Source organism: Lepidochelys olivacea (assembly GCF_965140295.1).
Source record: "Lepidochelys olivacea isolate rLepOli2 genome assembly, chromosome: 9".
Taxonomy (NCBI): domain Eukaryota; kingdom Metazoa; phylum Chordata; order Testudines; family Cheloniidae; genus Lepidochelys; species Lepidochelys olivacea.
Window position 1 is genome coordinate 28727639 of NC_140419.1, and position 17102 is coordinate 28744740.

The following is a 17102-nucleotide window of genomic DNA, read 5'->3' on the forward strand; positions in this document are numbered from 1 at the left end:
TTTGGTATTAATACGTATTCTCCCCTGTAAGCCCTTTGCAAAGCCCTGGTGTTTCCCATGACCTCCTTTCCTTCCCCTGCCCCTATGCCTTGTTCCCTGTCCTGACCTACTCCTCCCCAGTACCCTTCACAGCCTAAATTGCCCCCGGTAGCCTTGCTCCCGCCATGTTGTCCACCTTTCCTACTATATTCTGCTTTTAATGTAGATCTATCAACACTAGTACACATTTAAAAGCTGAATATGTCTGACAAGTACATGTGGGGGAAGCAGAGCAGTATGGGAGGTCATGGAGGCGAAAAACAGGGAGGAGATGATACTCTCCTCCCTGATTCTGACAGCTCTGCTGTTACAGACCTCAGTCAAGCTCTTGACTGGTGAATTGCAGGAGGGTTATCAGAGGACGGCTGTGCTCTGCTGAGCCATAGAAAGTTTATTAATGTCTTGGGCCCACTTCTCCCCTTCTGAGGACAAAAGGATGAGTGAGGCATTGGGGGACAGCCCTGCAGCTTTATCAGAAGGAGAAACTGCCTCTGTAGTGGTGTTGCAAGCTATGGGTTTTTCTTTCCTCATGATTCTTTGCCATTATAGGGGCTATGGCAGGGTGGGGGGAAGGGTGAGAGTTGAAGGCCAAGTTTTTGGAATCCAAGAGTGTGCAGCTCCACTGCAGAGGCAGATGCCCCTGTAACTTCAGAAAATGGAAAGTAGCTGCTGGATCTGAGTAGAGTCCATTGACTGCATTTAGCACAGTCCAGTTGAGATATCCTGAATATAAGGAATAACTTCTGATGCCCAGTTCTAAAATTTCAAAATGATCATATATCTAAGATGTCATCAGGATCAGTATGAAGTTTAGAGCTTCTGGAAACAAAGAAATTTGAGAAAATGGGGCAAAACTTCAAAGAGCATTTTAAAATGTTGCTAAACATTATTCCTAAAAAAAAAAAAAAAAAATTCATAGGACATACATTTTCCATGTAGAGTTTTACTGTGCTAAATTTGGACGCTACATTCAATTAGTGTGAAACAGTTGGATTAGTTCCTCCTTTTAAGCAGAAATCACAGTGCAATCCCAACTACAGAGTAGCTACCAATATCTCCATAATAGAATCACTGTCCAAAACTGTTGTTGCATAAACATTGCTCTCTTCCCCTCATTCACTGAGCACGTTGCACCGTGTACTGATCAGTGTGCCCTTAGTCAGTTAGGGTTTCTTGAGCTTAGTCTGAGTGACTCAAATTGAATATTCATAAAAATGTTTTTAGATAGTAATACAGAATTAGTCTTGATTCTGCCATATTTAAGTGTGTTTATAAATTTTGGGCCAGATCCTCACCTGGTGTAAATCAACATGGTTCTGTTGAATTTAATGGAACTATGCTGATGATCTGGCCCCATGTGTAAAATCTTTTTTTGTTTTTGTTTTACAAAACTTTGTTTTCTATATATATTAGGTTATAATACTCCTGAAGAATTACGTGAGAAGTTAGTAAATAAAATGAAGTTGGTTCTCAGCTCTGGCTCAGATGAAGAATGTGCAATTTGCTTGGATTCTCTGAACCTTCCTGTGATAACACACTGCGCACATGTGTTTTGTAAACCATGCATTTGTGAAGTCATCCAAAGTGAACAGGTTAGCTATTTTGTTGTTGCATTTAATCGTAGTGACTAATCCCAAAGCAACAAAGATTGAATCTGGACCAGAGCGGAGGTAATGTTGCGTTCCAGATGACATATCATAATCCTATTAATAAACAGAGTAGCTTTAAGGCTGAAGAATATACTGATGTATGCTAAGCCTACTGGAACAGCCCAAGGCCCAAATTTTGTCTTTGGATTTGCACCCGCATATCCCATAAACTTTAATGAGAGCCTCGCAACTGTTTCCGGTGCAGATTTTACCAGTCATTGTTCACTTTTTCTCACGATAAAATGGGATTAATCTTTTGAGATTACTGCTGTGCTTTACCAGGTCACTCCTTTTTAGTCTTGGAAATGAATATGAGAGCATCATGTATAGTGCTGTGTACCTCCACAGGACTATCACTGTGGGTATGCTGCATGCATACTTTTTTCAAGCCTTTGGCTAGCATGTTCTCCATCTGCATTTAAAAGAAATCAAAATTACTTTGTTTGAAGATGACCAATTAATAGTGAATCTAAAAAGTAAGGTGTGTGGTTTTTTGTTTTTTGTTTTTTTTTCCCCAGTGAGGACAAAAACACCTTTCAATTAAACTGTTTAACAGCAGTTATTTAACTGGAACTTAAAAAGAAATATTCAATAACTGAAGCAGTCAGTAGCATCATATAGGAGACTCTAATGAAAACTGATCCTTTTTAGCAGTTCTGTTTGTAATCTGTTCAAGTGAGTAAAAAAGATAATTTGGAAGCCCCAGCAGTCTTGTAATTTCCCCTGCATCATGCAGACCCACCAACCCCTTTGTATGCCAGCTGACATCTGTTCAAACTGCATACATATGCACTGAGTGTACTCTCTAGATTTGTCACCAGAGGTCAGTGCTAACCATTTTATAATAGTTCACTCTGAGGTTACCTACATTATATTGGGATTGGTGAAGCAATTGTCTATCCCCATAGTAAACTGAGTGGAAGGTTGGTGAATGATAGAATAAGATAGTGAAAACTAAGAGAGGAAAGGTAGGTTAGGTAATTTTTTTTTTTTTTTTTAATTGGACCAATTTCTGTTGGTGGAAGGGACAGTTCTCAAGCTACACAGAGATCTTTCTCATGTCTTGAAGGCAACCACTGTATCTGAGCTAAATACAAGGTGTGACAGATAAGTCGCTGTTAAGTGCATGATTTTTAATGTTGAGCTGACTTATGAATTTAAGTTCCCAGGCTTGTTTTTTGAAGGGATTATGCAGGTTTCCGTTGAGAAAGGGGACAGAGAGGTCAGATTTGAGGTGATTGTTTGTGAAAAGTGTTCAGCCAGGAATGATTTGGTGTTCTTGTCTTTTAAATTTTTCGGTGTGAGTTCATTCAAGAGCATACTGATTGTCCATTTTCAACTCTTGGTGTTTGGGGCATTTGGTGCACTGGATGAGGTACACTACATGTTGCATTAGGCATGTGTAAGACCTATTCATCTTGACAGGTGTGTTTGTCAGGGGTATTTGATCACTTTAGCTGTGGAGATATGTCTGCATGTTTTGCATCTGTTTAGCCCTGCTTTGAGTTGGCTGTATCCTGGCCTCTGAGGAGCTTGCTTCTGATGATGAGCTTGCTGAGGTTGGATGGTGTTTGAAGGCCAGAAGAGGGTGTTTAGTAAAGATTTATTTCCTTGTATGGTCCCCATCAGGTATAGGTTGTAATTGTTTAATGATACCCTGTATGGGTTCCAGTATGGGGATGGTAGGTGACAACTAAGGGTGTGCTGTCCATGGGTTTGTTGTTTTCTGTGCTGCAGAAAGTTCTGGGGTATTTGGGTGGTCTGTTCCAGGATGTGATTTGTCAAATGAATTCACATAGAAAAATGATAAAAGACAAAAACACCATATCACCTGTGGATGAACACTTGTCATAAAGCGATCACTCCATATCTGACCTCTTGGTCCCAGTCCTCAAAAGAAATCTACATAACGCCGTCTCAAGACAAGCCTGGGAACTTAAATTCATAACTCTGCTGGACATTAAAAACGGGCACTGATTTTTATGGCTTACTACGGGAAATTGTCACACACCCTCTTGCTTGCTAATCCTTAATTGTCCACTTCATTTTAAGTGGTCTCCTGCAGCATGTGTTGAACCTCCTATGCTTAACCCACCTTGTATTTAGCTCAGACTGGTTACTTTCTGGTTATTTTCTCCAGACCTGAGGAAGAGGTCTGTGTAGTTCAAAAGATTATCTCTTCCACCATTAGAAGCTGATCCAATAAACATATTACCTCACCTGCCCTGTCTCTCTCACATGGGAGCAGCCATACTAGGCCAGACCATGGTACATCTTGTCCAGTAACCTGTCTCCAACAGTGACCATTACCAGAGCTTCAGGAGGAGTGTACAGAACAGGGCATTATGAAATGTTCCACTCTTCTTCCACTCTGGGTTTCTGGTAGTTAGAGGTTTAGGGTTACCCTGAGTATGGGGTTGCATCCTTGACCATCATGGCTAATAGCCATTGATAGGACCTTTTCTTTTTTGAATCCTGTTATGCTTTTGGCTATCACAACATTCCATGGCAATGAGTTCCACAGGTTAGTTATGCATTGTGTGGAAAAAAGACTTCCTCTTGTTTGTATTAAACCTCGTGCCTATTAATTTCATTGGGTGACCCCTAGTTTTTGTGTTGTGTGAAAGCATTAATAGCACTTCTCTATTCACTTTTTCCATGCCATTTTTGATTTGTATAGACCTCTATCATATTGCCCTTTAGTTGTCTCTTTTCTGAATAGCCCTAATCTTCTTAGTCTGTCCTTGTGTGGACGCCATTCTCTACACTTGATCATATATATTTGTTGCCCTTCTGTGAATGTTTTCTGTTCCACTGTATCCTTTTTGAGATGGGGCAACCAGAATTGGACACAGTATTCAAGATGTAATTACACCATGGATTTATATAGTGGCATTTATAATATTTTCTGTCTTATTTTCTATCCCTTTCCTAATAGTTCCTAACATACTGTTAGCCTTTTTGACCACTACTGTGCATTGAGCTGAAGTTTTCAGAAAGCTATCCATGCTTGACTCCAAGATCTTTCTTGGGTGGTAATAGCTGATTTAGAACCCATCATTGAATATGTATAATCGGGATTATTTTTTCCAGTGTGGATTACTTTGCATATCAACATTGAATTTCATCTGCCATTTTGTTGATCAGTCACCCTGTTTTGTGAGACCCTTCTGTAACTCTTAGCTGTCTGCTTTGGACTTAATTATGTTGAATAATTTTGTATAGTCTGTAAACTTTGCCACTTCACCCCCTTTTCTAAATCATCAATGAATATGTTGAACAGCACAGGTTCCAATCTCTGTATCCTGGGAGGATCCTGCTGTTTACCTCTTCATTGTGAAAACTTGACCATATATGCCTAGCCTTTTTCCTATCTTTCAATCAATTCTGATCTATGAGAGGACCCTCCCTCCATGGCTACTTTAGTTTCCTTAAGAGCCTTTGATTAGGATCCTTGTCAAAGGCTTTCTGAAAATTCAAGTAGTGTGTCAACTTATCTACATGGCTGTTAACTCCCTTAAAGAATTCTGATAGATTGGTGAGGCATGATTTCCATTTCCCTTTGTTGCCGGCACCCAGTGCCGAGAGGCTGAACAACAGCTTGAGTGGTTCGTTACCCGGTGTGCTACACCCAATAATCACAACGGGGTGGAGAAGCAGAAAAGTTTATTTGCAGCTGCAAAAAGGTACAGGGAGAATAAAATCTCAAATCCTGCACAACAGAGCAGGAAGTTACACAGGCTTTTATACATCCTTTTTCCCAGCATACTTATCCAATAGCAAGCTGCCCCAAGTATCCATATAGCCAGCCAATCCAGTTCCTAGCTAGTTCCCTGATTCTCTGTATCATTTGTTAAACTATACATAAAGCTGCTTTATTCAGCATTGTTCTTTCATATCTCCCCTGTTTGGCCTTGCTTAGTTTCAGGCAGTCTGACTCTGCAACATATTGTTGCAGATTCTCAGCATAACTGCTGTGTGTGCCTCCAGGCGGGGGGGCCAAGGACACTTGGGCCTAGTACGCAGAGCTGCTGCGAGTGCCTCCAGGCAGGAGGGGGGGGGGAAGGACACCGGGGCCTAGTGCGAGGGGGCTTCATCGACACTCGTGGTCTTCCATCCCCTCGAGTTACCTAGTGACCATGCCCCCGGGGAGAGGGGAACGGGGGGAAGAAGTTTCCCTTTCCCTTTCCTTCTGTAGAGATGGTAGACTAAAACTCTTGCCCTTCTCCATTCCTGCAACACAGACAATCCATACTATGTTTGTCAAATACTGCCCCATGGAAATGTTAATAGAGAAATTCTTGGCCCTGCCTTAACCAGGTCTCTATTTTCAGTGAGAGCAAATATTTGCAGGCATAAAATTATGTCTGCAGTTATTTGCACCTATAAAAAAATGACCGCCAGTGTCCAAATATCTGCCCCTAAATACAGCAAAAGGGTAGGGATGTGCTTAACTTTGCAGTTAATCTTTCACATTTCATTTTTAAAGAGAAGACTGTCCTTGATCTAAGAACTCAGATTTTTTTAAAAAATGGTTTATTTTTCTGCTTCTGATATTTTGAATACAGAGAGTTTTTCTCTTCCCTCTCTTTTCCAGAGGACCTGAATGATATACCATATTTAGCTCAAAGTTTAAAAATAAACAAATGTTTGCATTGTTCCAAACAAATATTTTCAATTTTGTTTTTTAAGAAATGTGAATAAAATAGTATTAAAATGGAAACGTCAGTGTAGTCTTCATAGTGTAGCACATACAATCATCTTATTTTTGCAGTGTCAGGTGTGGCTGGAAGAGTTATATCATGTGGAATAATGTACCATGTGTGAGTTAGCATGGATGAGAATGCAATTCTCAGTTTCACTGAATGTACTTCATAAAGGCAATCTTGGAACTCTTTGATCTGCAAGTGATAAAGTAGCTTTTCAGGGGGAAAATGCTCTTAATCTGATCTAAAATGAAGAAAGTGCTTTTCCTAATGTTTCAACTCCCTTTTTATTTTATAGCCAAATGCCAAATGTCCTCTTTGTAGGAACGAACTTCGAGTAGAACATTTGGTAGAATGTCCTCTGGAGGAGTCGGATTCTAGCCTTGAGAAGAAGGGTGATCGGGAATGGATATCCAGTTCAAAAGTAATTTCCCACTGTCTTGTGTAGTGAAATCTAGCACGTTATATAGAAATAGTTTTCTCCGCTTTAAAATTGAATTTTCGGTGTATACATCAAGTTAATACAACACTACTAAAACCATAAAATCCTACCACAAGCCTTGGTTGCAACAAGGAAACAGACAAAAGTAGTGCAAATTGCAGCTAAGTAGTATTGTTGACCTAGAGCTCCCTTAGTGAAGGGCTGTTTATGGAGTGTACTAATTAAAATACTGTTTCAGTAAAAGAGCAGAAATTCTAATGTTTTTTTCTTTTGAAGATATATTTTGTAACTAAATGTAAGGAAATCCTCTTTAATTTATCAGAAATGAATGAATACATTTCTTTAGAAAATTCTTAAAATTGCTGAGCTTCACACATTAAAATTCTTAAAATAAATGAGCTTCAGACATTATATTTCTGATGTTTTATTCAGAAACATTATTTCACTAGTTTACCCAGCTGGTTATATCTTTTTATAAAGTTTACCTTTTTTTGTTTAGCCTCAACCTCATCAGTGTACAAGGTCTTACTGCCAAATCTGAAATTTTCCTGTCTTCATTTGATTTCTTTTTTTGGTTTTAATTGCAGAATTTGACTGTTTCTCAACAAACTTAATTTAAATTTGCAAGAAGGTTACTGCCCTTTCAAAGTCAGTATATATTGAGCCCTTAAAAATATCTCTATCCTGACAGTTATAGAAGCTGAAGAACAAAAATATTTGGCCTTTGGGCTCAAAGGTGGAAGGAGATCATTCTTTATTCTCTCAGCTCCAAAAGGAATCTGATCTTCCTTTTCCTCCTCTGATGTTCTGTAGCACTGGTCCCGGCCAGAACCCCTACCTCAGTCTCACTGCTTTGAGTTCCCCCTCCACGTCCTTCCCCTTTGCATGCTTTCTGGCCTGAAGAAGGTTGTTGACACTTTGTCAGTAGGAGAAAAGTGCATTGGATACACAGATTAGGTTGATATTAATTCCTCAGGAAACTTTCTCCAAACATTGCCAACTTCCCAATAGCTACCTTTATAGCCATAAAAACTGGCCAGTTCTTATTTTCTTTTCAGGAGTTGTTCTAAAAAACAAATTTTCTTTAGGATTACCCTGTTTTATTACAGGGTAAATTATCAGCCATCAGCACAGTACCTAAGCACAAAGCTTTTGAAGTATCCAAAAGATTGGGATCATAACCCTATTGCATAAATCTTAATTTTTGGCATTTCAGATCAGTGCTCTAATGCATGCTTTGATAGACCTAAGGAAGCAGAATCCAACTGTAAAGTGTCTGATTGTTTCTCAGTTCACCACTTTCCTGTCTCTAATAGAAACTCCACTGAAGTAAGTTGAACTAATTATAATTTTGTACTTCTTAGTGGCTGAAATGTCTGTGAAATGTCCATTTCAAATAAATTGAACAAAATGTGCTTTTCTTTTAGAATATAAGAGAATCCTATTACTCTTTGTTTAGTGGTATAGATCCATGTATCTTAACTTCTGTTTTGACTAGAAGCATAACCTTTTAAACATTCACAGCAGAGGTCAGGATTTTAAATAGATGTTTCCTGTTGTCATAGTAACTTGATAAATGTTGTTTTTCTTTACTGCAGAGAATCAGGGTTTGTGTTTACTCGTTTGAATGGGTCCATGCCACAGAAGAAGAGAGTACAAGCAATTCAGAGTTTCCAAGACAGCCAAAAAGGGTCCCCGACCATAATGCTGCTATCCCTAAAAGCTGGTGGAGTTGGTTTAAATCTGACAGCTGCTTCACGAGTGTTTTTAATGGATCCTGTAAGTAATAGACTTAACACTGGTATGTTGGAAGTGATCTATACAAAACTAGTTGTAGTTCCCTCAGGATTTTAGGAAGCGGTAGGTATAAAGCCAATACTACAATTAAAAACCCAACCCTGGCCTGTGCCAGCTGACTTGGGCTCCCAGGGCTTCTGCTAAAGGGCTGTTTAATTGTGTATAGACAGTCTGACTTGGGTTGGAGCCTGAGCTCTAGGACTCTGAGGTGGGAGGGGCCCAGAGCGTGGGCTGCAGCCTGAGCCTGAACGTCTACACTGCATTTAAATAGCCCCTGAGCCTCTTAGCCAGAGTCATCTGCGGGTCTAATTGCAGTGTAGATATACCCTAAGAATTAATGACATTAGTGCTATCTGGGCAAGGGGCAGATAGAGGAAGGAAAGAATATCTTGTGTCTTTCTTTGGCAATGTAGCACTCTTTGTATTCTTAAACAAAAAACCAAAACAAAAAAAAAAACAAACCAAAACAAAAAAATTGGAAAAGACAGAACTATTTGTGCAATAGTAGTAGAGCTGGCTGCTAAAAGTTAAATTTAGTGTAACATCATGTGAGATACTTAAAAACTACCACTGTTTTCTGTTGGTTTTCATATATTTTTAATCCTCTCTTCTATCCATTGTTCTTTGTGTCCTGCTTCCTGTTTTTGAGAGGCATCAAAGAGGGGGATAGCACTGTGTTTGCATGCAAAAGTCCTGTACTTTTTGTACCAGGTTGCAGAGTGCAGCTGACTGGGGTTGTGCATGAGCCATTTTCATTCTACACATCTTTCTTTGAGTTTAGCACAACTCTCCTCTAGTTTCTTTCTTCTCCTGTTATGAAGTGACTGCAGATGGAGAAACAGAAGGTTATTCTTTCTGTGTTGTCCACACAGATTCCACTCATGGATCACATGCACCCCATACGCCTGAGATCAGATTTTTTTTTTGGCCAGCAGTTTCTTTTGGGGCTGTTTCTATACCATTTCGTATCCCTCACTGAGGGCATAAGCAGTGGAGCAGGCTCACCTGCCCCATGTTCCTTTTTCATGTCCATGGCTGCAAGAGGAATCCCTTGGCAGTGTTTGCTTCTCTTGTGCACTATGTGATTCACCATGTATTTTTTAGGATTAGCTTAGACTGGAGCTCAAGTTTCTACTCACCTAAGTATTTTGAAAATGAGAGCACAGTCTCCTAAGTCACTTAGGCTGTTCTTCAAACTTTTAAAACTAGTAGATCTCATCCCCTCCTTCATCGTTTTTATTCATAGACTGGAAAAGACACATTTTCCTGCTTTTTTTTCAACTCCCATTTGATTTCTCAACTTTGAATAAATTAGTCCAAATGAAGAAAATGTTCTTTCTGTGCCTGCAGAAGAGGCTATTGCTGTTAAAAGCTGATTTAGCACTTCAACAAACTGGTTCCAGGTGCTTAGCTAGGGACTTACCACAAGTTTGGTGGTATGATGTTCTTCAAAATATCTTCAGCAAACATGTATTACTAGAATGGTTCACCTCCAGTCCTGAAATCTATTATGGCATTATTGATGAGATTAGATGCCATGCTATTGCAGCAGCATCATCTTCAATAGTGAGATATCTACTCTAGTATTTTGGGTTGGTAATATTGGCAAGAAATTGAGGTGGAGTAAGTGCTTGATCCATCCTCTTCTTTACTACCTGCAATATAACTTTTGTTGCTGGAGTCTTTCTTCAGTCGACTGTATCAGCAATACAGCAGCAATCTTTCTGCAGTTTGTTCAAGGCAATGAAAATGGATTTTGTGACATTCAGCATATCTTCTACATTTCCGTTTAGTCTGATGTTGACTACTTTGGCTGTGATAGTTCCATTTATTTTGTCCTGATTTTCATTGTAAATTGTTATCAGAATAGACAAGTTTTTTTAATAAATAGCTCAAAGCAGTCAACCACTGAATTCAGTTGTACACCATGGGGGAGAATTAGTTTAGATCTTGCTCTTTTCAGTGAAGCTGAAGAAAAGTGATGAAGTATTTTGCAATTTCAGCAACATTTTCATTTATTCCTGGAGTCATACTTAAGTCTCTGGCTAAAAGATGCATCAAATGAGCACTGCACCTACATAAATTTCAGGTTCCCTCTTTGATTTCTTCTCATCTTTGCTACATTTGCAACATTGTCAGTGACAAAGCTATGTGCTTGACACTTGAATTTTTGTTATAGCTTTTACTGCCCGTTTTTTAAGTACTCTGCTGCATGGGCATTTCCTGACATATCCATTTTTTCTGAAAGATTGACAAACCCATCTTCTGTTGTCACACAAGCACATATTACTAAATCATTGTGTACATTGCTGCATGCATCAAGGCTCAGATTAATGAATTTCTCATCACTGTTTTTTGCACACTGTTCAGTTTCCTTCTCATTCACTGTATCCAGCAACCTTCCAGCAATGTCTGTTCTGCTGGGTGAAGTGTAGTTGTTGTAATGACTGAACCATGTCAATGGAATATTTGTTCTGAACAAAACAAAAGGGAGAACTGGTTGCATAAATGAACTGAGTGAACTTTTCATCTATGGAGTCTTGCTGGAATTTGCTGGTCCTGATTACAAACTCCTCTATGGTTTTACTGAAAATATAAATGCCCTTTTTTACTTAAATTTTTTTTTAAATCCACCCTACAGCCTTATATAGAATAGTGTGATTATGTCACATACCCTAAGAACAACAGTTACTGATAAAAATAAACAGTGCTAATCACATGGCTACTTTTATCATAGGCCGTACTATCATGATAACATGTTTTAGTGAATTCATTTTTTAAATTTCTTAGTGTCTTAATGTACTGGAAGTGTAGTTTTGAAAAACTGATTGTTCACCATAAGGTTTAGATTGATGATCATGCATCATTGATAGGCTTGGAATCCTGCTGCAGAAGACCAGTGTTTTGACAGATGTCACAGACTTGGCCAGAAGCAAGATGTTGTTATCACTAAGGTGAGCTGTTTGAACAACTGTGATTTTGATATAGGAGTGATGTTCTTTTAAACAACTTTTTATTTAAAAGAATTGGGCAGAGGATATAGCTATAGTATAACATAAATATAACTATAGTTGGGATACCATTTTTGAAATGTTAGCTCGGGCTATGTTGTTTTCCTCACTTACAAAAATGTGAAATTTTGTTAAAGTTTTGCAAAAATAATAGGGTATGACCTCTCTCTCTGAAGAGAGATTAATTTTTGAAGCAGAGTTTGCTTGTTCCTGGCTGAGATCTTAAGGTGGGTAGGTGTGATGCTTTCTCAAGATGCCCAGGACTCCGAGTCACCTTCTTACCCCTCACTGTCTCCAGTCAGAGGAAGACTTGCAGATGCCTAACTGGGTACCAGCGGCTCCCTGACACCACCAGTCTGTTAGCCACCCTTACAGTCTCCTCAGGGCTGTGCCAGGCCTTTCTTTGCCTTGCAGGTTATCAGTAGATGCCCCCCAATCCTGGAGCCCTCTTGAAGCATACCCCCTTAGTATCCAGCACCTGTCACTGGACACTCTCAGAAATTACCAGATTTGCTATCCCGAAATGGACTGAATACACACTAAGTAACTTGTTTGATGCAATTGAGGATCAGTGCCTATATGACATCATAGCACTGAGGAATATATTCATAATGAAAACAGACAAGTTTATTATCAAAGATTAAGATTTAAGAGATACTGAGTAAGGATAATTAGAAACAAAACTGTTTTTTACATATCAAATAATAAATACAAACCAGGGTCTACACTTATAAATCAAAAGGAGGACTTGTGGCACCTTAGAGACTAACAAATTTATTTGAGCATAAGCTTTTGTGAGCTACAGCTCCAATGAAGTGAGCTGTAGCTCACGAAAGCTCATGCTCAAATAAATTGGTTAGTCTCTAAGGTGCCACAAGTGCTCCTTTTCTTTTTGCGGATACAGACTAACACGGCTGCTACTCTGAAACTTAGAAATCATTATCTTTCCTATATGCTGTAGATTCCTCCCCCCTCCCCCCCTCCCAAAAAAAAAAAAAGGGTTCTGACTTGCAGAGCTAGCCGGTTTCAGGCAAACTGGGATCCAAGTGTTCATGAAGCATCCCCTTCTACCAGATGTTTTTCTTAGTGAATAGATGAGACTTTTCCTTGCATTCTGTTTGTATTATTCAGAGTTCATTTTCCCTCCGTAGAGGCAGGACAACCTCTGTGGTTTAGTCTCCAGTGACTTACCATGCTTAATTTACCTGTGAACTGAGAGAGGTGAATATACATCCTGTTTCCTGTCTGGAAGAACCTTGTTTTTTCTCTTTGATTGGTGACAGTCTTTATATTTTCACTACATATACACGAACTCCTTAAATATCATCCATACATATATAATGCAATTATTGTGAGGATTAGTATGACATAAGCTTATATTAGAGACCTTACAGGATATAATTTATGGATAAATACCGTCAAAGCAGTGTGTTTAGCTGTACTGACTTTGTCAGGCTTCTTAAGAGTTGCTGTTACAGGACAGTAAATCCTTTGTCAGGTGGTACCAATGGGCTTCTGTGTGTCAGCTTTCCCCTGTTGTAGACTCATTAGGATTAGCTACTGGCTACTCCACAGATCTTGGTTTAAAGTCCCTCTGTCTGGACAGGGTATCAGCTTATTAATTTGAACTTCATACATTCATTCAGCCAGTAAACTGTTCCAATAATCAAACTAAAATACAGTCATCCGTTAGTTCCCATGTTCATTCCCCCCTTGGGGAGAGGTGAGGTGTGTTTCCTTCTCTCATCCCCCTCAGGTTTAATTATATCTCTCATGACCACTCTAAACCCACAGATTAAAGGGCATCTTTCCCTCTTAACATCTTCACTTGCCACAGTGGTTATAACCTGTCTGGGCTTTTCCCATCCTTTACTAGGTGGCATGGATTTGTCAGCATTTTTACCACCCAGAGTCTGCCTTATTCCAGGGGAGTTCTGAGGCACATCACCTTATGGCCATACCTAGTTTCCCTTCTCCCACCGTCATTCTGGTCCACAGCACCTTCTAGCTGCGCCAGTGTCTCACCGCCCCCAGTAATCTTCTGTACTTCTAGTGGGGTTCTGGTCCACAGCATTTCCTAGCTGTATCACTATCTTGCTGCTCCCAGCAGATTCTGAGCCACAGCAACTGTTAGATGTGCCACAGACACACTCAGCACTGACTCAATTTCCCCAGTGAAGGTAGATGTTGAGCTCTCCCCTCAACCACTGAGTCTGGTCATGATGGGCTTGTACCTGAACCCTCAGAATGTGACCCTGGTACACTACTACCGAAAAAATCAAGAAAAATAATTTCCCACAGTCAGAATCCCAGAACAAACATTAGCATCCCTAGTGATTCAGCTGCAGGCAGAATGATAGAATCCATCATTCCCTCATATATTTGTATACTAGCCCCTGATGAGGCATACGCTTATGTCCTTGCTCCTGGGTCCCATGGGCGTGACTTGACCCTCATCTCCCGTTTGAGCTGCCTGCGTTTTGTCCAGGTCAGCAAACTTCTGTTGCTCCAGCTCTCTCCTCACTCTGATGTCTGGCTTCACGCTCCATCAGTGTCTTCCTCAGCCTCCACAGCTCTGGACCTTTAGTCACTGCAGATACTTCTGCTGGATCATCTGACCCCATCTGCTTTGTCATTGCATGCCCTGTAGGAGAAAAAGGGACCCGCTCTGGCTGCTGGTTTGGAGCAGGTGACCCATTGTGCCTCATGGCACGTGAGTACATCCTGGCCACCAACTCCAGTTTCTCCTGATCAGCAGCAGGTAGACTTCACTGCGCATACAGGCCCAGAAGCTGCTCTTCATGAACTGCTTGTAATTTGTGCTTGCTAAATGGCTTTTACCTGAGACAAATGAACAGACCTGCTCTTGCTTTCAGTTTAAAGAGCAAAAGTATAAGCCTTTGCAACAGTGTTGTAAAAATCTTCGTGTATTACTGCACTGCCACCATTCTGTCTCAGATCCTAGAAAGCGCCCCTTCCTGGCTACCCACTAGAACTGCTGAGAGAGGAATCTGAGCCTCTGTGCTCTGGATTCCCAGGGTTTTTCAAGCTCCAGAAGCCTGAATGGAATCTAGCCAGTACCCCAGTCTGTAGGTCCCTAGGCATGCTATTGTTGTCTAGCTAGCCAGGCTGTTGGTCTTTGGGAGGGACCCACGTGCTTTTCCTTATGTCACTACAGGTCTCCTAGCTGCTGATCTGTTCTTCACCAGCCAGTTGTCTCCCCTTCCTCCTCCTACACCAACTGGGGGAATCACATTTAGGAAATTGGAGTTGTTCCTCTTCTGATAGCAGCAGCAAGTAGGAAGAATTTGTTGTTCCAATAATCAAAATGGAGGCAAAAGAGAGATTACTCCTTTCCCCCCCCAAGACCCAAGATTTGTCTGTGTACTTTGCCACTCACTCTTTTGGCAAAGTAAGTGAATGATAGAGCCACGCTTCTTTCAGAGTTCAGAGTAGCAGCCGTGTTAGTCTGTATTCGCAAAAAGAAAAGGAGGACTTGTGGCACCTTAGAGACTAACCAATTTATTAGAGCATAAGCTTTCGTGAGCTACAGCTCACTTCCTCAGATGCATATCGTGGAAACTGCAGCAGGCTTTATATATACACAGAGAATATGAAACAATACCTATTCCCACCCCACTGTCCTGCTGGTAATAGCTTATCTAAAGTGATTTCCAGCACAAATCCAGGTTTTCTCACCCTCCACCCCCCCACACAAATTCACTCTCCTGCTGGTGATAGCCCATCCAAAGTGTCACTTTGATGAGTTGTCACTTTGGATGGGCTATCACCAGCAGGAGAGTGAATTTGTGTGGGGGGGTGGAGGGTGAGAAAACCTGGATTTGTGCTGGAAATCACTTTAGATAAGCTATTACCAGCAGGACAGTGGGGTGGGAATAGGTATTGTTTCATATTCTCTGTGTATATATAAAGCCTGCTGCAGTTTCCACGATATGCATCTGAGGAAGTGAGCTGTAGCTCACGAAAGCTTATGCTCTAATAAATTGGTTAGTCTCTAAGGTGCCACAAGTCCTCCTTTTCTTCTTTCAGAGTGTTACCATATCGATAGAATTTCCAGAAACATGGGCCTATATTTCTAAATCCATACATAGGCACTTAAATAAGTGGCCTGATTTCAAATGTGCTAAGTACAGAGTAATTCCAGTTAATCACTTAAGTGCCTAATTTAGGCACCCATTTTTGAAAATGTCTGCCTTTTACTTTGTGTATTGTTTTTTCTTTTTAATGTATGTTAGTTCATTGTGAAGAACTCAGTGGAAGAAAATATGCTGAAAATCCAGAACAAGAAGAGGGAACTTGCAGCAGGAGCCTTTGCATCTAAAAAGCTTACTGCTAGTGAAGTAAAACAAACCAAGATCAATGAAATTAAGACTCTGATTGATTTATAATTTTGTAAGAGGATAGGTCAATCATTCTTTCTGAATAAAGGATATAGTACTACTGTTGATGTAGCATTAGTTTTTATGTGCACACACTCCATGTGTGTTTATAATTATGCTGTTAGTATGTAGACTGTGAAATCAGCTGACAGGGATAAAAATTGGTTTGCCTATTTAAATGTTAATTAAAAAAATTCTTTAAATATTTTTATACTCATTAAACTTATAAAAAGTCATATTTCAAACTTACAGCATTTCTGCATACAAGTAGTTTATTTGAGAAGTGGACCAAAAAAAATTCAAAACAGAATGATATAACTGTGCATTCTTATTTGTAAGTTTCTGACCTATTTCTAGAATGAAAATGCAAATTGTATTTTTCTGGCACTGAAAATATGACCATCTGCCCCCCAAAAATGGAAACATTAAAAAATGTAAATAAAATGCAGACTAGAACATAAAACTTTCTTTTAACCAATCAGGTGTTGTTCATTGTGTTTCAGGACAAATAGTTAATAGTAATTGCAAAACTCAAAATGTGGTAACTCTTTTTGAAGACTGATATTTAATTATGGATTTGTTTTCTGTCAGTCTGTATAGGTAGGTCTAAAATATTTTATAAGTAAAACATAGAGGAAGACACTTTTGTGTATAATGTACAGTTGCAACAGGGAATGAATGCTCCTCAAGAATCCAGGATTTTATCAGTGAACTATTTTAACTGCAATTGTAAAATACTTACATTTAATGTTTTCCTTCTGTTAAACAATTCCATTTAAGTGTATAAAAATTGTAATTCTATATGAATTTTTTTTGATATGTGGGAAAGAACACGTAAATTCTGGTTTTAGCATTAGTACTATTACATGTAACCAATCTATGTGTTTGGATTTTGGAACATGTCACTATATATAGTTTCGCTGTATGCAATATACAAGTATGTTTTTTTGTAACCCCACTTGGACATTGGAAAATAACTAATTTCCTTTTTTAAGTGGTTAGAAGTGTTATAATTTTCCCCCCATCATTTTATTTATATATATATATATATATATATA

General features: G+C 39.5%; 1 protein-coding gene across 2 annotated transcripts in view; it reads left to right on the forward strand.

The window, feature by feature from the left end:
- Positions 1-16507, forward strand: part of HLTF (helicase like transcription factor) — a 47569-nt gene extending 31062 nt beyond the window's left edge. For both annotated transcript variants that reach the window (XM_084638186.1, XM_084638187.1), the window contains exons 20-25: positions 1453-1631; positions 6693-6818; positions 8053-8165; positions 8435-8615; positions 11507-11587; positions 15901-16507. In XM_084638186.1, the coding sequence (XP_084494312.1) occupies positions 1453-1631; positions 6693-6818; positions 8053-8165; positions 8435-8615; positions 11507-11587; positions 15901-16053 (833 nt within the window). In that variant the 3' untranslated portion in view covers positions 16054-16507. The remainder of the gene's footprint in view (positions 1-1452; positions 1632-6692; positions 6819-8052; positions 8166-8434; positions 8616-11506; positions 11588-15900) is intronic.
- Positions 16508-17102: the final 595 nt, after the last annotated feature.